The sequence below is a fragment of the Phaseolus vulgaris genome, chromosome 7 (assembly GCF_051622355.1).
Source record: "Phaseolus vulgaris cultivar YP4 chromosome 7, ASM5162235v1, whole genome shotgun sequence".
NCBI classification, from domain to species: Eukaryota; Viridiplantae; Streptophyta; class Magnoliopsida; order Fabales; family Fabaceae; genus Phaseolus; species Phaseolus vulgaris.
The window spans coordinates 9,641,865-9,667,725 of record NC_143504.1 but is presented as its reverse complement, the minus strand read 5'-3'; the positions used below and the strand labels follow the sequence as shown (position 1 = coordinate 9,667,725).

General features: G+C 33.1%; 4 protein-coding genes across 5 annotated transcripts; 3 read left to right on the top strand and 1 right to left on the bottom strand.

The window, feature by feature from the left end:
• Window positions 1-447: 447 nt before the first annotated feature.
• On the top strand, window positions 448-2,522 carry LOC137827859 (isoliquiritigenin 2'-O-methyltransferase). The gene is made up of 4 exons (XM_068634212.1): window positions 448-927; window positions 1,375-1,688; window positions 1,797-1,861; window positions 1,969-2,522. The coding sequence occupies exons 1-4, from the start codon at window positions 503-505 to the stop codon at window positions 2,263-2,265; spliced, it is 1,101 nt and encodes a 366-aa protein (XP_068490313.1). The 5' UTR covers window positions 448-502; the 3' UTR covers window positions 2,266-2,522.
• An 849-nt stretch (window positions 2,523-3,371) lies between these two features.
• Window positions 3,372-11,322, bottom strand: LOC137827857 (uncharacterized). Its single transcript, XM_068634211.2, has 7 exons — window positions 10,481-11,322; window positions 9,328-10,101; window positions 6,035-6,387; window positions 5,438-5,649; window positions 4,388-4,644; window positions 4,124-4,302; window positions 3,372-4,007 (listed from the first exon to the last, which is right to left on the bottom strand). Exons 1-7 carry the CDS (start codon window positions 10,731-10,733, stop codon window positions 3,939-3,941), a joined length of 2,097 nt encoding a protein of 698 aa, XP_068490312.1. The 5' UTR covers window positions 10,734-11,322; the 3' UTR covers window positions 3,372-3,938.
• A 708-nt stretch (window positions 11,323-12,030) lies between these two features.
• Window positions 12,031-15,149, top strand: LOC137827641 (Mitochondrial transcription termination factor family protein). Of its 2 annotated transcripts, none has more exons than XM_068633854.2 (3): window positions 12,031-12,226; window positions 12,545-12,615; window positions 14,322-15,149. In XM_068633854.2, the coding sequence occupies exons 1-3, from the start codon at window positions 12,175-12,177 to the stop codon at window positions 14,889-14,891; spliced, it is 693 nt and encodes a 230-aa protein (XP_068489955.1). In that variant the 5' UTR covers window positions 12,031-12,174; the 3' UTR covers window positions 14,892-15,149. The 2 variants fall into 2 exon arrangements, with proteins under 2 accessions (XP_068489955.1, XP_068489956.1); XM_068633855.2 differs by having other exon boundaries at window positions 12,218-12,421.
• A 2,442-nt stretch (window positions 15,150-17,591) lies between these two features.
• On the top strand, window positions 17,592-18,923 carry LOC137827640 (gibberellin-regulated protein 2). The gene is made up of 3 exons (XM_068633853.2): window positions 17,592-17,745; window positions 18,327-18,375; window positions 18,563-18,923. The coding sequence occupies exons 1-3, from the start codon at window positions 17,686-17,688 to the stop codon at window positions 18,742-18,744; spliced, it is 291 nt and encodes a 96-aa protein (XP_068489954.1). The 5' UTR covers window positions 17,592-17,685; the 3' UTR covers window positions 18,745-18,923.
• Window positions 18,924-25,861: the final 6,938 nt, after the last annotated feature.

The window sequence follows — 25,861 nt, the reverse complement described above, 5'->3', positions numbered from 1 at the left end:
CAACAAAACTTATTAAAAAAAAGTGGAAGCATAAACATGTGTGTACATCAACTCCAAAGCATGTGTGTACAAAAACATCAATTTCAAGTTTTGTAGAACAAGTACAAAAACTTAATCAGATCAAATAGTTCTACTTTATTAGAGTTGAGGTTAAAAGAGAGTTTATCCGATGTTTTTTAAGGATAAAACCACAACATCTACTACTTAAACGCATGAGTCTATAATTACTTCAATACTCATAGGAAGATGATGTATTTTATTCATTTTACTTACATTGCAGATGCATCACCACTTCTTGAATAAGAACAAAACACATATTTGTTATTCCTAATATGTGACTCCAAACTAATTTGCATTTTAATGTAACAACATAGTTAAGTTTTTATATTGTGGAGTAACCAGAATGCAGATTTGGCTATAAAAACCACATGCACTGGGATAGGGAATACGCACAGAAGAAAACAAGTTGAACAGATTTAGTAGTGAGAAGGGACAAGCAAATATGAGTTCCTACAGTGCAAGTGGTGATGTAGTTGTGACAACCTCTCCCAAAGAAGGAGAGGATGAGGCTGTCATTTATGCTTTGTTACTTTGCACTAGTCAGGTGTTTCCTTCAATGCTCAATGCTGCTATTGAGCTTAACTTGTTTGAGATCGTAGCAAAGGCAACACCACCAAATGCACCCATGTCAGCCTCTGATATTGCATCTAAGTTACCAACCCAACACCTAGATAGGCTCAAGCGCATGCTGCGTTTGCTTGCTAACTATTCTCTGCTCACTTGTTCCACCCACACCAATGAAGATGGTAGCATTGAGAGAACCTATGGACTCTCATCTGTTGGAAAATACTTTGTCAATGATGAAACTAGGGGTTCTTTGGGTTCCTTCACAACACTTTGCCAACATCCTACAGTGCTAAAACTTTGGTATGTTGTTTTATTTGCTTTATACAATAATCTAAATGGTAATGTATTACGTAGTGGACTTTAAGCCTAACTGAATCCTATAAAATCGGCTCATGAGGTGAAGTTTGCACCCACCGGTCCGATAGCGGGTGACCTGATAAGCCCAACAAACACTTGTTAGGATAAACTCGAGATGACTCTGATACCATATTACGAAATGGACTTAAACCTAACTCAACCCATAAAATCAACTCTAATACCATATTACGAAGTAAACTTTAAATCCAACTCAACCCTATAAAACCGGCTCATGAGGTTGAGGTTTGTCTCTACTTATATACAATGAAAAACTTTAATCTCTAGTCGACGTGGGATCTCCAACATAATGTTTGGTGAAAATCTCTGTGCTTATATACATTGCCTTTTAAGGAATAATTTATTTACCTTGTCGTGGTGCTGTGACTTTAGGCCGAATTTTAAGGATGTAATAACTGATTCTGAGGACGACCTATGCAAGAAGGTTCATGGAATGTCTTTCTACCAATGCACTGAAAGAGATCCGCAACTGAGTTACATTTTCAACGATTCAATGGCTAATCTTTGCAACATAGAAATGAATAAGATTCTTGAAGAGTATAAAGGATTTGAAGGAGTGTCAAATCTGGTTGATGTGGGAGGTTGTACAGGGCAAACTCTCCACATGATAATCTCCAAGTACTCTACAATTAAGGGTATTAACTTTGATTTGCCCCAAGTCGTCGAAAAAGCGCCATCTTACCCAGGTATATATGCCATTAGCACAAGTCATGTGTTCGATGATGCATGCTAGTTTTAATTTTAATTTTTACCAGAAGTTGACTTGGACATTGTCTAAAATTGCATGAATTAAGGGATACAGCATGTTGGAGGAGATATGTACCATTGTGTACCAAAGGGTGATGCCATGATTCTAAAGGTTAGAAAACACTTTTTATTGACACTAAAATTTTATGTTTGAGAATGGTTGATCTATCCAACGATGATTCTATTCAACTCAATTTTTATTTATTTGACTCTATGTAGGCTATGTTGCACAATTGGTCAGATGAAAACTGCTTAAGCATTTTGAGGAACTGTCACAATGCACTGCCACAGAATGGAAAGGTGATTGTGATAGAATTTGTAGCACCAGAAGAAGCTTCAGAGTCGAATGTATCAAAGCTTCTTTCCAACTTCGACAGCCTCATGTATATGACAAGTGGTGGGAAGGAAAGAAGTGAAGAGGAGTACGAGAAATTGTGCAAGCTTTCTGGATTCTCAAGATTTCAAGTTGTCTGTCGTGCGTTTTCTGCCTTAGGAACCATGGAATTTCACAAATAAATTTGCTTTCCATTAATGAACAGAGCTAGGTAGTTCAAAAACTACCTTCTTTGAAGCTAATAAAACTACCAATAAGATGTTACATCACTTCAGCTCTACTTTTCAAAAATATGGTTGAATTTCAGCTGATTGGCAACTTTTCTTCACGAGGACAGTGTTATTTATGTTTTTGTTGTTGTTGAAGACAGTAGTACTATTTATTTGTTGGTTGTATAACTTATTTCAAATAAATTATTACAGTCATACTTTTATAACCATCCTTTTAATATGGAGTGTGATCTTGACACAAATTTTTTAATTTATAAAAACCATAGATATGAATTTAAACGTAGGAAACTAAAAAACCTCAAATTTACAAGTAAATACATATTTAAATGAAAATACTTTTTATGTTTTAATTATGATGCAACAAATACAAAAGTTGTACTTATTTTTTGAAGATTTTCATATTCCTCATGTTTTGGTAATCACGAAAGATAGTCTTTTGTAGGTTCAAAAGCATTCTAATTAGTTGTCTTTTGATTCATTGAACATTAACCCAAAAAACGATGGTAAACAACCGATATAATAGATATTGAATGGAAGCATGAAACTGATGCTTCATGAAATTGTATGATGAATTTTTTGTCTTTGTTAAATTTTTTTTTGTGTGAAATAGGCTTTTACAAGTCTACGAGTCGAGTTTACGAGTCGGGTTTATTGGATTTATTGGACTGATAACCTTGGATACTACTGACCTGTTTACAGAAACAATAAAAAATAGCAGGTCACATGATCAGTTTGTCAGTACTATTGAAAACACTCACAGCTGTTGTATAGATGGATAAATGATACATTGTTTATCTGCAGAAATTTGTGAAAACTTGAGTTGATTTGATGAAACAGTTTTCAACCGACTCATCCTAAAAACAATCAGCTATTACAAAGATTAAGAAAAGATAATAAACAAATCAAAGTTCCAAATATTAATTTTTTCTTTTATATAAAGAACAATGTCAAATGAAACAAAAACTAAGGTCCAAAATGTTTCTCTGGAAAGTACAAGATTTAAGCAGAACAAATAATCTTTTTCATAAGAAAAGCAAATGTTTCCAGTAACAAAAAAAGAAAGGGAGACAGAGAGGTATTTGAACTATGTAGTAGTAGAGAAAGTGTTACACATTTAATTTAACAACTCATCCGTGCTTAGTAATGAAATGTTTAATTATAATAAAATCAATAAGAATGACGGGTGAGATTTCTAAGGTGAGTGTTAATGGCCTATCAAAAATTTATACATACAAACAATCCCAATTTAGAAAAGAAAAATGAGATACTGGAAGTGATGGAGAGGGAGTGAGTCATTTGATGCTTTGTTTGTTGTCTGCCAGGGCATAAATGAATTATGTCACAAATGACGGATACAGGTAATATGATAAAACATAACCACAAAATTATGTTGTGACACAGCAGCAGCACTGTAGTAGATCATACTTTGAGAAACACCACTTCACTTTCATGGCAAACACCTGTGCTGAAGCACAAGTCACTGAATCATCATGTTGTTGTCACACTCTGCAGCAGATGCTCAGCAGCAGGGAATCACAACTTCAACAGATACAGAAAACACTGGCCAAGTACATCATGTCATATCATAAAAATGTTGATAAAAACTGGCATTATTCTGGTGTATTTTAATGATGTGTCTTCTTCTCATCCAATCTATGACGGAACAACTTGGCTATGTGTCTCCTTTCACAGTCCTGGACATAGAAGAACAACAAAAAACCATTAATGCTACTTTCATCGCCGACCACCATCTACTGTTACAGCACCACCAATAATCTTTCTACATGTAGCTGAGCTTATATTGCCTCACCTTGAACATATTCAGATGAAAAGGTTTGTCTGCATTCATCCTTCTCAGCTTCTGATATGTATATGCAAAACTCAGCTGATCACGAGGAGTGAACCGATCAACTTCATTGAACCAAAGACAAGAAAATAAATTTGACATTGGAGTGTGCGCTCTAATAATAAAAGAACCTTCAGGTACATCTGTCAAGATTTTGTAAATCACTTCAGTTCATTTAATCAACAGCTTCGGAGAATTGACAGAAAATAAATACTTAAAAGAACATACTGCTTGGAAGAAGCTTGTTTGGATCCGATGCATCAAATCTTTCCATTCCATCGGCCCGGTAAAATGAAAATTGTTGATCTATAACTGTGTGATTATACTTGTTCAATTTCTTGTTCTGTGCTACTTCTTCCCACACACAATGCCGATCATAGTGATTGGATATTGCAAATTCATAACCCTTTCGCCACAAAAAGTACTCCAAGATAAGTAAAGGATCAAGCTGCAGCCGTAATTTGCTATCCAACCAAATTGAATACCTGAAATGAAAATTGAAAATCTAAGAAAAGAAAATTATACATGAAACAAACAGTAACTAAATAATTAACTAATAACAAAGAAAATCAATAAGAACCCTTTCCAAAGATTTCAGATACCTATGTACAGAACTAAATACAAAATAAGTTCACATTTTTGTTAATCCCCATTGCAATAAGGACTTAAATGTTCCAAAACCCAAAATTCTAAAATAAGGAAATGCACAAAGATTCATTTTCTAAGTTGGTTTAGGCTAGAAAGGTTGGGGAATTAAAAGAATCACTATAATTTAAGCCATTAGTTGTATTACATACTAAGGCAGTCTAGATTTTTTACTGAAACACCTCCAACTTATAAAACATTGGAACACACAGTAGCATCCACAAGTATAATGAAGCCTTAATCCCAAGTATGTTCAAGCCAATAAATCATTAATTAAAATTTGATATAATACTCCACACAAATCTCTTTCAACATTCAACCCCATCAAAGATTTATCAAGCAGTAACCTTTGTGCAGTTATAAGGCCCTTTATTGGTAATAAAAACCTATGGTCACACTCTTTAGTTTCTCCTTTACAATACACTATTTCCAACACAACGATTTGGTGTGCATAATAAAAGAATCAAATGTTAGAATCAGCTAAATAAAATTTTACCATTTTATCTTAAAGTGAAAACATCATCAACACATCTTTTGTGGTGTTTAATGCCACATAGCAGTCATCATAATTTAAAACATCATTACTGTTAATTTCGAAATTACACCACCTATGCTTTCTCATATCAGTCTCACCTTGCAAAAGGAAAAAGTCGATGTGGCAACAACTTAGGTATTTTGCCCACTCTTCGCATATCATCATATGGTAGATTCTTCACTACCACCAACTTCCAAAAGCCAATGAAACCCATTCTATCAGGCACATGCCCTTCAGAAGAGAGTGTCCGTATTGTAATTTCATCAGTAAACATAACAAAGCAGACATTCTTCCTCGACAATCGAGTGACCTGAAACCACAATGATTTGGATCAATAAATAAAACATACTCTGGCAATTACATCAAAAGTTGATGACTATCCCCAAATTTCCAATAGTTCCAACAACTCAGTGTCAAAACCAAAACATTCAATGCGAATAAAAAAATGCAATTTTGTGAAAATAAAGTAAAAGATTATATCAGTTGGTAACCTTAAACTATTATCCTTGGGTAATAAAAGATTATTAATTTTATATAATAGATTATAGATGCCTCACAGAGAATAGAGCACTGCCATACTTAAATTGAACTTTGAATAGAGTAACATTTTTACTAGAAAATTCATAAGTGATTCTTAACCCCCGAATGCATCTCCAACCGACAAACTGAACTAAAAGATAAAGTAGACCAATTACCGTTTTGGTGGCTGGGATCCTCAAACGATCAGAATTTCCAAATATGCATGAAATCACAGCAATGTGGCACCTGCTGATGTAACTTGTATCGTCTTCTGTCAAGTCAAATCCAGTACTTTGAGACCCTTCAGGACCTTTAACAAAACCACAGTTTATTTTCTGATCACGTGCCAAAAATGAACTTTCTCTCTCTTCTAAGCTCTGATGGCCTGCAAATCTGGGAACCCATTGTTCTTCTCCAAGGGGCTTCTCTTCCATCTCTGTGTAATGTAAGTTAAATCTTGCAAATTTTCGACTTTCTAGGGGTTCTACAAGCTGTGAAGTTGAGTTTAACAATTTCATCTCACAGGATCCTGTTAAATAGGTAACATGTCAACAAAATCTTCTTTCTTATATTTTATACTTGTGATAAAAGTGGTGGTGATAGAGAAAATATTATGAACAAAACCACTTCTAGGAATGATAGAAAGTCCAAAGAGGGCTTAAAACAATAAAAAAACAAAAACAATTAGATATGTCTATATAAAGTTGGAGATATTCATAAACTATATTAATAGTCTGTAAACAGGTCTTAAATCAATTTTAAGAACGTCATTTAGTAAATCTTTCTCACACTTAGATACATGAGGAAAAACGGTGAAAGCAGGAAGCAAAAAGACAAAAAAAGTAATCACACATAAACTGTTTATACAGATCTGAGATTTCTATGGAATCAATTTCAACAAGAAATTTATTAAACAAAGAAAAAACATCACATTTTTTAAATATTATCTATTATTTTTTAACAAATTATAAACCAACTTCAATGTCCAATTTATCTGTTTTTAAATAAAATATACATGCCCTCCCGCCCTCAAAATCTTGCAGGAGATATAAGATATAATTGAAACTTATATTCTAAATGTTATTTAATCTTGACTTCCATATCTACATAATCATCTCCTGGTTGATAGACCATAAATCAAAGACGTCCAAAGCACATCTTAAAACATTAATAGGTATTCATATATTTAGTCCTAGACATGAAATAAAAAACCAGAAACTTGCTGCTTTTCTACAGCTAATGTGTGAGTTTGTTTGATCCTTTATAAGAAAAAAAAAACAATTTTTTTACAGAAAAAACACATTATATTTTTTTGAAGATGTTCGTTTAAACTTCTTTTAGAAAAGCAGAAGCCAAAAAAGAAGCAGGAAACAGCTTATTTTGACAAGTTACTTTTAGCTTATTGAAATAATCTAGTCCTGAAGCTGTTTTCAAAATCATGGATGGAAACTACACTTTTTTTTAATTAAGAGCAGACATAAGTAACTTCTGCTTTTACAAGAATCACTAGTTAACTATGAAGTTCGGAGAAGCATCTTCAATGGTTTGTCCTTGTGTCCACCACATATCGGACGCTGACACGCTTATGACACTTGTAAAACATGTATCATATACTCTGCTGAAATGTCAAATTTAAAACCTCTCACACAGCTCCAACACAACTAAGACACGACACACCATCAATAAAGGCAGACACGATTTCTTTTATAAGTTAGAAAGGCAGAAACTTAATGGTTAAGTTTCTATTGTAGTTTAAAAATTAGGAGTGGCATGAATATTTAGATTATATATGTATTATTAGGAATGTTTTTATTTATTGTCATATCATATATTCATATATTGTGGAATTTTTGAAGTTGTTAATTTGTCTTTAGATGAACCTTGTCTAGAGTGTCTTTTTGAATGACGATGATCAAGAAGAGGGTGAAATTTCTTAAATAAATTATATCCTCTTTTCACTTTTTGGACTTTAGATAGATGGATTTTTTTTTTTTTTTGTATTAGGTAATAATATGTTCAAATTGTTATATTGACTAACTTTTTACAGATAATTTTAAATATACTAATCTTAATTGTCAAATTAAATAATTCATAATGATGTTCAATACACACATAGTATCTGTGTGGTGTATGTGTCAGTATCTGGTCTGTGTCATGCCCGGTGTCCGTGTCATGCCCAGTGTTCATGCTACATATCTAATTAATAGTCATTTTTTTCAAAAGCACATTACTTTTAAGCTTAAACAAACACCCAATCAGCCTAAAATATTTGGCTTCGAGTGTTCAAATGTCATTAATAAATTGATCAGAACCACTACATCCTTAGACCACGAGTATTATACTAATTTAATACACTGTAAGCAGGAGATTAGACAAATAATCAACGGATCAACATTGTTAGTAACTCACCAAATGGCATAAAGCAGGAAATCATCAAAAACAGGGATCATCGCTCTATTAATTCCTTAGCCAACCGAAGATATAAATAAAGTAGAAGCACATTTGGGGAAGCCTAGTACAAGTTCATTTACAAAATTTGTAACCATTAAACCAAATAATACGTCAAACTAACTATAGTCTACATAAATCCCCCATGTCCCTGGCTCTTTTCATTAAAGGGAATAAAAGGAAAACCAAGAGGAACCAAGCAACACAAGCTGTGATCTTGAATGTAGACTGTTTCATTTTTAATCAGAGCATTTGAACAATTATTTCAGTTTCAGTATCTAATGATATAAACTCAAAAGGTGGTTTATGATGCTGCCACACTCTAATTCTATGGTTGCACAAACCCAAGTAGTGAAGTATTCACTGGTTCACTACTTCGGAGATAAATCACTTCCAACTGAAAAGTCCATTGGTTCAGTCAAGGCCAGCGAAAGATAAATTGTGGTTTGGTTTGACGAGGTTCCCTTCTGAAAACAAAGCAGAACCCCCAACCCCCAGGCGAGTGAGTAAATAGCTATTGGTCATTATGATGATAAAAAAATGCTTAAAAGTCCTTATAATTTAATTTGAGAAATTAGGGGGTGAAAAGGCACCGTGTAACCTAATGAGGGGCTTAAAAGTTAAAACAACAAGAACACCAGAATGAAAAGAAACAAAAATGAGAAACAACATATTCAACACGTAAAGGATATCTCAAATTATATTCCCAACACATCTAGACAATACCCCCTTACTCCAACCCATAAGAAGCCCTCGAGTTTAGACAGTTCCCCATTTTAAGATTAACTGTTAGAAAAGGTTAAGAATTTTATCCTTTATTCAGAAACTACGAAAAGACCTGCACTGCAACAGAACAGAACTACAATATTTGCCAGCAACTCTATCTTCATGACCAACAGTAGTATGGGTAACAAATAAATGGTGATACTGAATACAGATGCAAATAACTTTCAGAAGGAGTTCCATGCAACAGATATAATTTGGGAGATCTACTAAAAAAATCAGAAAGAATGAACTTCACCTGAAAATTTACGTCGCCTGACTTTCTTCTTTGTTTCAGGATGTGATTTTCTAGTTGATTGTCCATTAAAGTTACTTGCATGTTTAGAATTTGTTTTTCCCTCAAGAAGGATTTTTTTATTCAAGGAAGACGCCCCTTCAATATCCTCAGAAGTAACATCATCATTGTTTTCCTCAGCAAGAGAATCATTAGATTCTTTCTGTTTCTGAACTTCATTGTCCAAGCCTAACACATTTGCATTTGAATGTTCGCCTCTCATATTTTTGCTATAGCTAGTGTTTTCCAATTGAACATCATTAAAATCAAAAAAATCATCATATTCATCGTCAATGTCATCCGACGCATTTTTCTTTTCAAGGTCAGTCTCATGCAACAGTTTCCCATCATCTTCAGTGGAGTGTCTCAGATTCTTCAAAGAAGCCTCATATTCTGCTTCATATCTTTTCAACTCATGACGTCCAGCTTCATTATATAAGCCATCGCCTCTCCGCTTTAAGCCATCATGAGAAGACTTGGTATCTTGGTCCTTCTTTACAGCATCATCCTCTTCAGCAATTTCATCTCCAGGATCCTTACCTGTCTGCTCCATCATATCCTCATCATAATCACCATCCCTTCTCCTATCATCCTTATCCCAATATCTTGAATCTCGGCCATGTCCTCCAGAGCCATGCCCAAAGTCAAGAACTTTCTTCTTCTGTATCCGAGGTACATTTGTAAGAAAATCAGATTCACTCTTTAAATCAACACTATCATCGCCATTGTTACTTATTTCTGCAACACAGATTGACAATCTTTAAAAGCCAGAAGCAAACTAAGCTAAAAAAGTAACAATAAGAACAAAATGAACTCCGATGCTGAAGCAACAGCAAACAATTTTATCATAATAGATGAAACCAAGAACTCAATCTATTACTTTTCTAAATAACCTAACCCCAATCAACCAACTGAACAGCCCAAACCAAACATTAACCAAGAAAAACTACAGATTCGAAAACCCTCTCCCATTCAAAAACCAAACAAGAAATCACACTCAAGTTCATGCAAAACCCACAATGTTCATCACATGGGTGCTCAAGAACACCAAAATCAACAAAGGCATTGTGATCAAAGAAAGAAAGAAATAAAAGACTCATCAAAAGCAGAACTTCACCGTCTCTAGAAATGTAAGAGAAGACGAGCACAGTAACGACAAGTACGAGGAAGAGGAAAACAAGAATTGCCACCACCGACAGTTGCGTGCCCCTTTCGGATCGCGCCGATCGCCGGGACCGCTGCTGCTTGTGAGCGGCGCCACCGCGAATCCCAACAGCGAGGTGATCGCCTGCGCCGTTGGTGTGGTGCAGATCGTGGGGCCCCACTCTCACCCCAAGCCTCTCCATTCCCGATTGCCTCTGCTGAGCCATACCATAACAATGATGCGCACACACTGTTTCTGTTTCTCTCTCTACCCAGCACCGATTGCCCACGTGCTCCTTTTCCTCTAAGATTCAAACTTCCACACTTTGGTGTGATGGGAAGGTGTAGATTTCAGGTGGGTACGAGGTGAAGAGGAGTGTGAAGCAAGCGATGGTTTGAAGTTTGATTTTCTGTGATTTGGGGAAAAAAAAAATGGTTACCCCGTTTTCAATTTCTTTTATTAATCTAAAAAAAGATGGATATGTATGACAGTAAGCAGAGGTTGAGTAAATAAGAGAGAGAAACGTGGCCGGCGACGGTGCGCCGCCGTAGTCTTGGGCGGAAATGGGTTTTATTTTCCCCCTGAAATTAGAGGCCAATAAAGTATATCATCTTTTTAATGATTGGGATTCAAAGATTGGGTTAAACTTTCTGTTTTCTTCTTTTCCTTTTCCATACAACAGAGAAAAATATCAAATAAGAATGATTTCATTACTCTACTCTGTTAATTATTGATTGTTTGTTGGGTTCCATTAACCATACTTGGATTGTGTTTTGATCTAGTTTTAGAAGATCTCACACATTATAGCATGGTTTGATCCACTTTTAGAAGATCTCACATGTTTCATAAAAGAACTACCATTTACTCACAATAATTACTCAATTGCAAAATTATGAATGTTAAATTTTACAATAATTGTTTTTAAATTCACATTACTGATGATTTATAAATAGATTATAAACTTAAAATTTGATTTGAATGATAATAAATAAGGAAGGGAATTTTCCCAAGACATTGCATGCTATACGCGTAGCCAGAGGAGCAATGTTAACATAATGCTGTCACGAGTAATGCCATTTATTCTCATTCATAAAATATTCTGTTAGTCAAGTTTAAAGTACAAAATTTATTACTAACCACTTTTTTTTTATTTACAAAAACTTAATTCACACTTTATCATTAATGTATAATTTGTAGTCTAAAATATTCTGTCCAAAATGTATCTTTTTTTTTAATTTATTCTCCGTTTTCAAGTATTTTTACAAGAAATACTGAATAATGATTAGTTTTACTCACAATTTAAAAACATGTTTTAAGTCGATAATGATTAGTTTATAGAAAAAATATTGCATCCAGTACCAAAGGTTTTGTCACTACTATTTTTCAACCAAATTTGACAATTTATCTCAATAACTAACTATTATATGTTTTAAAGATTGAGATGAAAATATGTCAAAAATAAAATATTCTTTTATTGTGAAGAATTATATTACCATAAAGTTTATCTTTAATGTGAGATATTCAATCTTAAAATTATATTTTCAAAAGGGTTTAATTGCTTGCAATTTTCTCAACCACCAAAATGTGGAACCTTTGACTCCACAAAAACACTGTTTTTCAGTGATGGTGTTGGGTAAGCCAATTAGCGTAGAAGCATAAGGGCGTTGATGGAGAGTCTCAAGTTTGCATCTTTGGTGCTGTCTCCTTATCGACGTTCTGGTACATTCAATTTTTCAATCCTTCTCTTCCTCTTTTCTGCTATTCATTCATTTCTTGTCCCTGGACAATTCTGGTTCTGTTATCAAATTCAAAATCTCAATTCAGCACGAGAAATATGAGGAATTTGCTTTTTGGGTGTCCTTGATTTTTGTGACTCTTTTAGAGGGTGGACTTTGCTTTAAATTAATGGTGTAGGTGGGAAAGTTGTTTTTGCTTTTCCTGGGTACCCTTTTTGTTTTTCACCTTCTTTTCTCTCCCATATTTAATTTGCTAAAGTTTACTGTTATCAGATGTTTATGTGTTATATTGCAAGTGCAGGGATGTTAGGGAACCGGTTGAATTCTCCTTTACTTACTATTGATTCTGCTGCACACTTTTGCTCTTGCAAGGTAAATGCTTTTTTAACATTTTTCTAGTTTTATGAAAATGTTTGTCAGGAAATGGTTTGTCCCGAATTATTTATAAAACAGAATTCATGTTTAGGTTTACATTATAGGGCTTTCCAAAGAAGGACTGAAATCTGTTTTATAAAAAGTTAAGAATCGGTGCTAGTCTATAAAAAAGTCAGCTACAGTTAGAAAATTTTGGGGGATTCCCTTGTTTTGTCAGCATTTAGCAATGAAAATGTAAATAGTAAAGAGGTAGGCAAGTGTAGAAGATATATTGTTTGAATTGCGATTAGGACAAAAGTTAGATGGAATTCCAATAGCACTTCTGATGTTATTTTTTATCAAAATTGGAGTTTCATATTGATGATCTGCATGATTAGCTAATGTTTATAACAAAGGTTAATATAGACTACCCAGAAGAAACTTCAATTCTGATTTGGGAACCACACTAAAAACTACATGTAAGTTTTGTCGGATTGGTTATTGTGTTTGCTTGCTCTGTGGAAATTAAAGAGAAGTCTGTTGATAGGAAAAATGCTTGCAGTCAGCTAGTCAAGAGTGTAAAGTTTGCCATCTTTTGGAGAGGACCATGTTATGTTAGGCTTTTCACTGTACATAATCCAAGAAACTGGTCCAATGATGGGTTTTACAATGTTTTCGGACAGTTATTTCTTCAAAGAATGGGTACTAGTTTATGCTATAAACTGAAGAGTGAATGCTCTTTTGTCCTAAAAGAGACATCTTTGTCTGTATGCATTCATTTAATCATCAGGGGGATTGTGGTATTGAAAAGTATTACCGTGCTAACATGTTTAATTTCTCATAAGCCTTCTAGGATAGAAGTATATTAGAATGCTTCATGGTTTTGTATTTTTGTTGGTGGAATTGGACTGAGGTAAAGAAGGCTATGATTTTAGCATATGTATTAACTGTCTCCAACTACGAGAACTGAAAAAACATATTTTTTTTTTATTTTGAAGGTTGACTTTGATACTAAAATTACTTTAGTAAGGAAACATGGAATAGAATTGAGTAGAAAATACAAAAGGACAGTTTTACAATTTGGTCATTGTGACATGTGGGGATTTTGTTATGGTTGACTTGATACTAAATGCTTGGTTATCTAGCATATGTTACATTTTTTACTCCCTATTCAACAAGGAACTTTATTTTATTGTTTTGCACAATATAAGTAATATATGAAGATTCAGAACTGAAAATTGAAGACTTCGATATGCTGCTAGAGAATACTAATTTTTAACAACTAAACCAAATCAAAATATTGTAGTAGAGCTCCAGAAAAGTAAAGTTCACTGTTCCTTGTTCTATGATGTCCTATCCTTATCCTGCATCTTGAGGAATTATATATCAGAGTTGAATAACTAAGTGTTGAGCTCCTACACACGCACGCTATATATCTAAACCTTTTCTAAAACTGTACTAAACCCGGGCTTTGACAGTTCTCCTTGAGTTACAACTGTGCAGAGGTTTGAATTTAATCATGGGGCTATTTATTCTGTCTTTACAGTCAACATTATCACACATTGTGTTTTTTATGCCTTATGCGCAGCACCATCAGTCCTAAAATGCGTATTTGGATCTGCAATGGACAGAGTTGAAATGCAACATTTAACAAGAATATAAAAACTTCATAGACAAGGTTAATAATGGTCGTCCAAGTCTGAAAATTGCATATAATCTTGCAGGCTGATCTTGCTGCTGCATCATCAAGTATTCCACTGCCAAATATCAGATTTTCACCAAGTGTAACAACAGCAACATGGACCTCAAATCTTTGTACCAAACATTGGATATTGCGCTCAACTGTGCAGATAGAAAATATAATCACAAGTAATGAAGATCAAAGCATGTGGGAAGCATGTAAACAAGCTCTTTCTGCATTTAACTTTAGTGATGAAGAAAAGGACAAGATACTTGGGAAAGCATTTGGTCTTGTTCATTCCCCTTATTGGGGAGAAGAACGTAAGACAGAAGTTCCCAAATTTGAGACAGTAAATGGAATACTAGACTATTTAAGTAGTTTAAATCTTTCTGATGATGATCTGTCTAAGTTGCTTAAAAAGTTTCCAGAAATTCTTGGATGTAATTTAGAAGAAGAGTTGAAAGGAAATGTAAAGATCCTGGAGGAAAAGTGGGGTATCGACGGAAATTCTCTTAGGAAACTTCTTCTTAGAAATCCAAAAGTTTTGGGTTATAATGTTGACTGCAAGGGAGACTGTATTGCACAATGCACTAGATGCTGGGCTCGCTTCTAGATGACATTTGTACTTGTATATGAAGAAATGTTCTCACTTTCTAGGATCCCAATAACTAATTTATTCTCAAGTTGAAGAGGATTGTTTAGCAATTATGATTTAGACACTACTGTGAATTGTTGATTGCTGTATGTAGTAGTGTCCCAACTAATAGGTGGTTTCTAAATCATGTTCTTGTGTTGGAAGAAGTTCAATGTTGTTGATGAGCTATAAACAATATTTGATACCAAATTGAAAAAGTTACAACTTCAATGCAAATTTGCTCTCCTTTAAAATCCATAGAAAGAGATATGATGAAGTGGAATAAAATAAAACTATCAATAGGTTTTATTTTTTGGATTGCTTACAAGAAGAAGGAATGAACATGAAGTAATGTAAGGTATTCAATTCTATTTAATACTTATCTTCTTCTTTCTTTCCAATTTGGGGTTTTAGATGGATATTTCTTTGTTTTGCTTTTATTCTATCATAATAATATCTAAATATTAAATATAAACCTTAATTTATCTCATATTTAATTTTATTCATCATTAAATTTGAAAGATGGCATAAAGGGGATGACTTACACCTTTGTTTTTGTCAGCAGGTAGGTATTTGTGTTCAGTTTGTGCAAGAGTTTATTTGCATCATTATAGATCAAATTTATTAGAAACTATAAAATCATGGGAAAGTTTAAAGTTGTAACTTTCAACTAATTTTAGACTTAGTATAAATTAGAGTAACCACTCTTGACTTTTAATCCATCCTCACACCCCTAATTTCATGCTTAAAAAGTGGTTCATACAAACTGAAAAAGAAACTAACATGTTTCATAATTCATTATATATACAGTTGGTGGCGGATCTGCTTAGACAAAAAGAAAACAACATGAAATTTATTGAAAGAAAAGTGGTGGCAAGATAAAAATCTTACGTCAATTTGGTGTTTGCATAAGAGTGAAAACCAATACAAAGTATTAATAATGTTTTTATAATAAAGATTAATCTAATCGACAAACAACAGTTCATATTTTATAAAAACATCCGTTTGATTCTTATTAATTTTGTCACTAATTTGTGAATGTCTCTTCATACTTTATTCAGTTTTGAGATTTATCCCAACTTTAGTAGTTTATCGAGACCTTTAAATTAAAAGATAGTAAATATACTCTTTTTTTCATAATTTTTCTATAAGTATATACTCTTCAACAACCTTTAAATCTTAAATAAAACTTTAAGTAAATAAAACTAAAAAAAAAAATCAAGAAATATATTTATATTTTGATCTTAAGTATGTTAAAATAATATTGAGCGTACCAAACAAATCCTCCACGGGGAGAGAGTTTGTCTTTATAACAATTTTTTCATTCCTCTAGTTAAAAATGATAAGAAAAATAATTGCATTCAAAGTATTGTCTACTTTGGAGTTCAAAACTTCATCACGATTTTGTCTTTAATATACGCATCAGAGGATTAAGGGAGGAATGTGTATTTAAATAGTCCTTGACCTTGACTCCTAAGCAATATAAAACTATTGGACATATTGAAACAAACCTTCAGTCGAGTTCTAAGGAGAACAAAGATTTGTCTTTGGAATCACTTTTTCATTCCCCCGTCGGTTAAAAGTTAAGGGAACGAGACTTTGTCTTTGAAACTTCTTCTCAATCTCACATAAGGTGTCAATGTTTTGACTCAAGTCCGTTGAGATAACATTCACATCTAAGGTATTGTTTGTCTTTGAGCTCGGAGTTCTAACATTGTTTTGTCTATAAAAGACACTTTAGATGATCAATAGAAAAAAATATATTTAAATTTCTCTTGACCTTAACTCTTAAGTGATGTGAAACTATTCAGCATACCCAAAAAATACATTATTAAAAGAGAATGTATCCTGAGAATACCCAAAAAAAAATCCAATTTGATGGTTGTTTATTTTCAAACAACTTTAGATTGTGTTGATTCGATTTGGTAGTCTTTTATTTTTAAAAGACTTCATACTTTTATGATCTAATGTGTGACTTCATACTCCTTTTATAAAACCCTTGCAAAAGTAGTATTATAATGTAATACAAAACAACTTTGAAGAATTCTTAAAAATTAGATAAGAAATCAAAACACTTTAGTTAAGTATTTACATTCACTAAATGGCTAACTAGATATTTACTGTCAAGTTTTTTTTCACATATAAATGGCCTGTTGTGACGACAAGGATTACCTGGTATATATAACGTTGGTGTTATATTTAAGACCTTTTAATGCCTTATTGAACTAAAATTCAAGGCCATGCAACCTCTGCTATAATAAATAGTTATTGAAATAAATTCCACTAAATAGATTAGCCAATAGGTTTGTGTGAGGCAAACAAAAATTTCAGATAATAACATGTCCTTTACTTTAAATAAAAAAAATCTATTGTGAAATAAAAAAATTTAACAATCGATAAAACAGTATAAAACAATTCTTCTTTAATTAAATTGTATTTTTAAAAATTATCTTAAAACATAGCCATTTATTTTATTAATAAGATTTCAACATATGAGACATTACAAGAAGCAAATGTTCTATGAATAAATAAAATTATTGTTTTCTTACTTGCCTTCACGGCAATAGAACTTTCAAAGTGCATGCATACGAATGGGGTGGTTTATCTTGCTACAGCTGGAACCTGTTCTCTCAAAAATTACCTTTTTCTTTTCCATATAAATAGTGAGAGCTGGGATCAAAGCTTCAGACCCAGAATCTACCTCTATCTGTCACTGTCTCTTTGTCTTGCTTAAAACCTTGTTTTTCTTGTGAAAGTTGCAGGTAATTTAACTATGGCCCTCACCAGAAAAACAGTGGTCATGGCTATTTTCTGCTTCATCCTTATGCATGAGGTTAAGTGGTTCATTCATGACGTGTTAATATTACTTCCTTGCTATATCAAATCTATTTATCCATTCATCATGAGTTATTAATTGGCCATTATATTTTCCCACCTTTTTCATTTTTTGTAAGCAAAAATCTTACCAAAGAAGAGGCAAAACCAGCACAAAAACATGTACAAAGTTTTGCAAACACCAGTTTTTTGTTACAGTATGTAACATCAACACAAAAGAATGTGCTCCTTTCTATAAGACTGAACTCATAAAAGATAGATCACATCACATGTTAGAACAAGCCATTCTTGCTACACCTGACACATGAGAGAAAAAAAAAACTCAAAAACTCCTTGATAAAACATGTAGCCTCTGAAGCCTTGTAGAGACAAGCTCCAATCAAATGCATATTTTTTTGGAAAAGCCAATAATTCAATGTTGTCTAATTTCCTAGCTAGGAAGAACTTTTGAACCTCTTCAATATATAGCAGCAAGCTAAACTCAGATACCTAAGATTCTGACTAATATGAAAAAAATTATTTTGCTATTTTGCTATTTTTCTCTTTTTTGTTCTTTCTTAATTATGGGAAAAATTTCAGTTGGGGATCCACAGTGGAAATAAGCACATGGTCGCTGCCAACAAGATAGGTAAGATTGAAAACTATTATTTTACATATTCTGTAGTGTTTGTAGTTTAATTAGTTACTGATGCTATAAAATATCTCAGATGAATCAAATAATCCGAAATCTAGTAATTAATCAGTATATATATAATATAATATTGGATTTTAATCCTCTAAAATGGGGTGAATAATTATGTGGTTAAATGGTGCAGACTGCGATGGGAAGTGCAAATACAGGTGTGGGAAGGCTGAGAGGTACAAAATGTGCATAAGGGCGTGCAATAGTTGCTGTGAGAGGTGCAACTGCGTGCCACCAGGAACTTCTGGGAACCAAGATTTGTGCCCTTGCTATGCTGCACTCACCACACATGGAGGAAAACTCAAGTGCCCATAAACATGCTTTTAATAATCTATAATGTACTCACCACACCATATATGCACTTAAATAAAGATGCAATATTGACTCCAAATCATAGAACAACTTCAACTCCAACTTCCGTTTTCTTTAATCAGAAAATTAACCATATGAACCTCGATCTTGAGAAGAATTATGTAAATACATATGCTGGATTTTCTTTCAATACTATCTTCTCGATCCTAACCTCTATAGACTCAATAATGTCTCTTACAAAATGCAGTATGATGTCTATTTGTTTCATGCTCCCGTGGTAAATTTGTTAATCAACTTAATGTACGGTGTTTTGACAATCACAATAAACAATTGCATAGTCTTACACAATATCCACCTCTCCAATCATCTCCTTCAACCACAGTTCCTCCTTTACCCCTTCTATGAGTGCGATATATTATGTTTGGATAGTAGATAAAGTCATGACTAATTGCATACTAGATCTCCAACAAACTACAGGACCCAAGATAAATACATACCTAGAAAGTGACTTTTTGGTATCAACATTTCTTACATAATCAACGTCCAGATACCTTTCTATAACAACTTTGTCATGGACAGACCTTTTATACACTCAACCAGACAATGTTATTGCTCTTATATATCTCAACACATACTTCAAAGCCTCCCAATGAATTTATACAGGATTCGTCATGTACCTGCTAACAACATGAGTCAAATCTAATTTGCTACAGACCATCTCATACATGATGTTACCAAGCTCATTAGCATACATGGTAGTCTTCATCTTCCTCCTTTCCTCCTTAGTACTTGGAGCTTAAGCAATTGAGAGCCTCATATGGTGTCCAAAAGGTGTCCCCAGAGATTTAAATTCATGCATCCTAGACCTCTCAACCACCTTTTACAAGTACCCCTGTTGAGACAAACGTAGTATCTCAACCATCTCATCCTTTTGTATGTTCATCCCCAATATACATCTCGTGGGATCAAAATTTACATAAGATCTCATTCATCAACAAGAAATATAAATCCAAGATTAAGCAGAGTTCAAGTCATAAACATTTACCATGTTAATTATCCATTTAGTACCATCTAAGGATTTCATTATTGAAAAAGTGAAGATGCATAATATTCAACATAAATTCTCTTAAATGTACAATGTAAAACAAAAAATAAAAATTTCATGAAACCAAGGTTCCAAGCCTTTGGAACCACATCCGTAATTGGACTATGGACTATATTAAAATATAGAAAGAAAACAAAACACTTATGAAAAAGAACCTTTATATGATATAAAAGATTATAAAGAGAAAAGAAGATTCTAATAGTAATGTAGGATTATAATACATCATCCCTATTATTCTAAATATTTGAGAGACATAGGCTCTCCCCAAACTTTCAAACCAACAATTCCCCTAACTAACTCTACTAAGTCTACTTTTAAACAACTTGGAAAGCTTTGAATTAAATCTTGTTATCTGTTGTTGAAAAGTTAAAAACTATTACGATAAAAGTGATTTCATTAATTATTTTCAAGAAAGCATCCAAATAAATCAATGAAGACTACCATTAGACCTCTGAATTTAGCTTTGGCCAAACGACTTGTCCCTAACTCATATGGGCTAGGGTTAAAAAGTCCACAAGACCAAAAATCCTACACAAGAAAAAGTTCATAGGACCAAAATGTCAACAAAAGCTCAATGCCCCAAGGTCAACCATCAACCACTTTTTTAAAGCAAAAAAATCTTATTTAAAAATAAAAATGAAAAAAAAATTACTTAAATTTTTTTATACACATAAAAAATATTCACTCAATCAAAATCCAAACTTAGTACAAAGACAAAGTGGGGTCAAGCTTAGGTCATGTTAGGTCAACCGACCATATCTAACTAACCGAGATGGACGCAAATCAGGTTGAGTCTAGGCTAGGCTGAGACAGATCAAGTTCATTCAAACCAAGTTAGACCTGACCTAAGACATGTTGAGTCAAATTGAGCATGAGTTGGGACAAGTTAGGTCAAACCAAGTCCAGGTCAGGTTGAGTCCAGTTTCAGGCAGGGCAAGTCAGTTTGACAAAGGTTCAACTCATATTAGGCCAAGTTAAGTTGTAGTTACGTTGGCCAAGTCGAGTCACGCCTAGGTCAGATTGAGTCGGGCAGAGACTAGGTTTTCTAAATTCGATTCTAGGTCAATTTGGGCAAGGTTGGGTTGGGCTCAAGTCAAATAGGTTGACTTCAAGACACGTTATTTCGGGTCCACCTTGGGTCAATTCATTTCGGGCCTAGCTCAGGTCGAGATGAGTCAGACCCACCTCGAGCCAAGTCATGTAAGGCCCATATCATGTCGAGTCAAGTATGATCTAGGTTGGACCGACTTAAGTTGGGTCCATGTCAGGTTGTGTCAAGTCTGGCCCATGTTGGGTTAAGTCGACTCAAACTCATGTCAGACTAAGTTGTGTCGAGACTGCATTGAGTCGAGTAATTTCAGGTTCATGACAAGCTGAGGCCAAGTCAAATTGGATTCATGTTAGGCCAAGTTGAGATTGAGTTGTGTTAGGTCAAGTTAATACAAGGTCTGCCAAGGATAGACCCATGTAAAATAATGATGGATCAGCAATTTGGTTGGACCCTAACTTTTTTAATTAAGTTACAAATAATGAAAATTAATTAAGGACCAACTTATAGTTAATGTAAAGTATTTAGGGATCATTTTTCAATTTAGAATATTTTAAAGACTCATATGATTCTAAAATAATTTAAAAATTAATTGAAGTCTTATAGTAAGTCTCACACACTTTAATACTGATTCTAACCCACTTAATGTGAGTTTTGCGGATTATGGCTTTTTCAACCTACTCATTTGGTAGGAAAATAAAAAAAAGAGCTTATTTGTATAATGGGTTGGAGTTAGCCCATGAATCATGGGTCAAATTGATAACTCTAATTACCATAACCAAAAATGGAAGATAAAAAGTCCAAAATACCAAGACTATTTAGAGAAAAAAAGTAAAATAAAAGAGAAGTTGTAAGCATAAACACAATTTTATAAAAGAAAAAGTCATATATTGAAATACAATTTATTTATTTTCAAGATAATTTTTTTTTCATAAAATGGTTATTTTTGTAAAAGAATTACTCTACCGATTATTCATCATGGTTACGATTTATTACATTATCAAAGTGACATAAAAATAAGATTCTACATGGTTATAGTTAGAAGATTCTACATCGATCGTTGAAAAATTGATGTAAAATGTTAAAAAAATGAAGTCTCTTAAAAGAATAAATGAATTTGGCCAATGACATAAAAAAATGTTATCATGTCTGCTCATTTTCTTGGTTCCTTCTCACTTCATTTTGATCAAAATTTATGGACATCAATAAGTTCATGTCTCTTCGTCTATTGAAATCACTTTAGGCTAATTCTCCCTACACCATTTCAATTCTGATGTGCATCCAACATATATTTTAAAACTCCAAAGTGCCCATGTCATCTTTATTTTCAAAAAAAGTTGCAGAAGAGGTGTTTATTGTGGTGAAGGCGTTTTGAGTAGAAGTGGTGATGGTGTAGTGGTTTGTTGTGGTGGTGAAGGCCAAGACATTACTTTTATATGCGGTGCAGTTGACTTTTGAGGTAAGGAAAATCGTTTCCGTGTGCTTTTCACTTGCAAATGATGTTGAGTTTATACCGGATATCAGGATCCAGAAAGTTGCCTACGGATGCAGAAATTCGGAAGTATGTAGTGTGTACTTCAGATTTCCATATCTGTAATGAGATAATAGGTTTGTGGATCTTGGCATCCAGAAGGTATTAATGTTTGTCCATATAAGCTTGTGGATGGCCATATCTGAAAGTGACATATTAGTTATGGACTTGCATATCCGAAACTTCCTAATTTGGGTTACGGATATGGATATCCGAAAGGTAAAGGTTCCTGACATATGTTCTTTTTTTGTATACAGTAGTGCCAATGGATTTCGTGGATTCACACATGGGAATTTCAGGGGAGATTGATGTGTGGGATGGATTAGACGATGTTGATCTGGAGCAGTCAATATCCGGCAACGGTGCCAAAAACTTGATGACTTTTTATGACAAGTGCATCACGTTGTCAGAAGTAATAATGTGTCCCTAAGGACAAATATCGAACCCACAAGGAACAGTTGAACAACCAAGTAAAACATTCACTAAATATAAAACAAAATAATAAAATTTTGTTGGAATTTGTTGTGCTAGCAATGATTAAGAAGAGAACAAGGCAAAAAGTTGTTGCTTCAATTGGAAAAATAGGGATTGAGTTTCATCTTTCTCACTCTTGTATATTTTGATTAGCCTAATAATATTATGTCCTTTGATTGATATTGACATCCGTATAAAAATCATTTATATCGATTCCTCGCATATAAAATTATTAAGATGCTTCTTAAATATTGATTTCTCGCATATTTATAAAAACAACTTAGAATTCAGATCATACGTTGATAACAATTAACATTTCAAGTCTATTCCTAACACTCAAATATGTTAACTATTATTGTTTAGGTCAGAACCCTAAAAATACTTTCCAATCAAATTTAAAAACAAGAATTAGATGCAAAACAATAATACCAATAATAAATCAAGAACATAATATTATGTTCAGAGATCATCTCAATACATTAAAGTTTGAGCAAATTACTCTCAATCCTAAAGAGTAGAATTAGCCACACATCTTCTAACACCTTCTATTATCCCAATTGGATCACAAGTCACTCAATGGTGTTTTCCTCTCAATCTTGCACATTAGGGTTGTGCCTAAAACCTCTTATTTAACCTATTTTGCTTGGACTCAAGTGACTTTTCGCTTAGGCGCTAATGGGCTCGCTTGGGCAAACAAAACGTAAATAGGCCCAACGTTACTAGAGTCATCTCGCTAGTGTCATGTCTCTTCAATTGCAGCTCCACGGTCAACACATAAGGATTCTAACAACAAGTCATTCGCCTTATTTGCATCTAAGGTTTAGTGCGTATGAAATTGTCCAACAATGGCCAGATGCAACAAATTTGACATGTCATCTATAATGATGATCATCTCCCCAATAAGTAAATGAAATATGTTTGTCTCTACATGCCACCTCTCTACGAATGCACAAAACAATCCTCTGTCTAAATTCTCATAATTTGCATGAATGAAACCACCTAAGCCAGACATATCTACTGCAGCCTTTGTGCTCTTGTGTGGTGCTCCTAACTTATTGACCTTTCTCCCATGAGAAACCACCTTAAGCTCACCACGATCCTACAATAATCAACAAATACATACATAACACACTCAATTAACCAGTCATATAAAATGTTCATTACTTACCAAATCATTCATAACTGTCTCGCCACATGATCTTCATAATTAATTAGTAATGACTTATCCACTGACCCTCCTGGATAGCCTTCGTCTTCAATTTCCACTTCTTCTTGTTCAATATTCTATTCAAAGTCCCCATTTGCAACTGAATTACTAGGACCACCACACTTTCTTCTCACAGATGCAGTTAGTCGCATGCGATCCACATTAGAAGATCTTCCTCCTCTAGTCCTCACCATGTTCCTAAGCATTTCATAAAATGACCTCAAATGAAAAAAAAACACACACACAATTACTTTTGGATTATCATATCTGAAACACACTTATGGATTTATGCATCCAGAAAAATCACTGAGCATTGGCTTCCGGATTATCGTATCCAAAATATTTACGAATATCCAAATCCACAAGTCATCACTCCTACTTTGTGCTTCTAGATTACAACATCCGGGAAACCTCTGAATTTCAACATTCGCATAAGACTTACATAACAAAATTCACTTTCGGATATACATATCCGAAGTTCAACAGGTTCACGAAAAACTTACATTCTTCTTTGATGAGTACAACCATCCTAGCAAGACAACCACCACTTTTCTTCTCCAACGACAGTTCTTCTTCGCGTGTCATCGTCGCTATACATAAGTACGAGGATTCAAGTGATGGATATGAAATGTGCTCAATAAACTCTAAAAGGTCTTTTAAATCAGTAAGAGTAAATAAAAAATTTCTTATGATAAGATCAAGACTGATCTGTTACAGGGAAAATCAACCATCACTTTATTGTGTTTGTTTTTCAAACAAAACAAGAAAAATAAAAAAGAATTGCTAACAAGAAAAAAAGAAAGAAAATATGTATGAAATGGTTTACATCTTACATGTGTTATACACTTAAGTATTAGAAATTTGTTCTTATCAATACTATTTTTGACTCTTATATTAGAAGTAAATAAAGCCATCTCTGGATAATAAGAATGATCTTTTCATGAATCAAACTATCATAGGATTTGTTATAGTTGCAAGCAAATGTTAATATACTTAGTGTTTAGAGTATTGATTTCAGTAATGTGTTCGATATGTTTAAAATATTAGAAACATGGACAATACAAATAAATAAGAATACATGCATGTTTGGATTCATAAACATTTTAAAAGTAGGCAAACATATTTACACTATATATTGCATACAATATATAGTATTACTATAGCTGTAGTAATAATACTTACAATGAAGTTACTATTTTTTTAATAAAGAATCACAACTTGGCTTAAAAAGTGAACATACTAGTCACATGTTATTTATATAAATATAAAAAAAATGAAAACTTGAATATTTTTGGTAATATTGGAATATCTTACATTTTACACTAATAATAGTTAACACATGTAATATGTAAATTATAGCATGCTAAAAAACCTTTATTAGTTAATACTCTTAGAAAATATTTTAAGAAGTTACAAATTATATAATTTTACAAAATTAAAATTATAACTTGTTAACCTACTTTTTTTTTTTTATAAAAAGTGAGTGTTTGTTTTTTTAATAATAATATCACCAGATACTATTTTTTGTTTATTTAATAAAACAACAACTTCAAATTATTAACACAACTTCCTAAAGATGTAATTATATTATTACATTTGATGGTGGACGCTTTTATTAAAAAAAGTATGTTATATTGAATATTAAACTATTTATTTTAATTATTTTAAATCATATAAGGATTAATACATAAACAAGATTTAATAGAAAGAAATAAATTAAAATAAAATAAATTAAATATCCATAGCAAATATTTC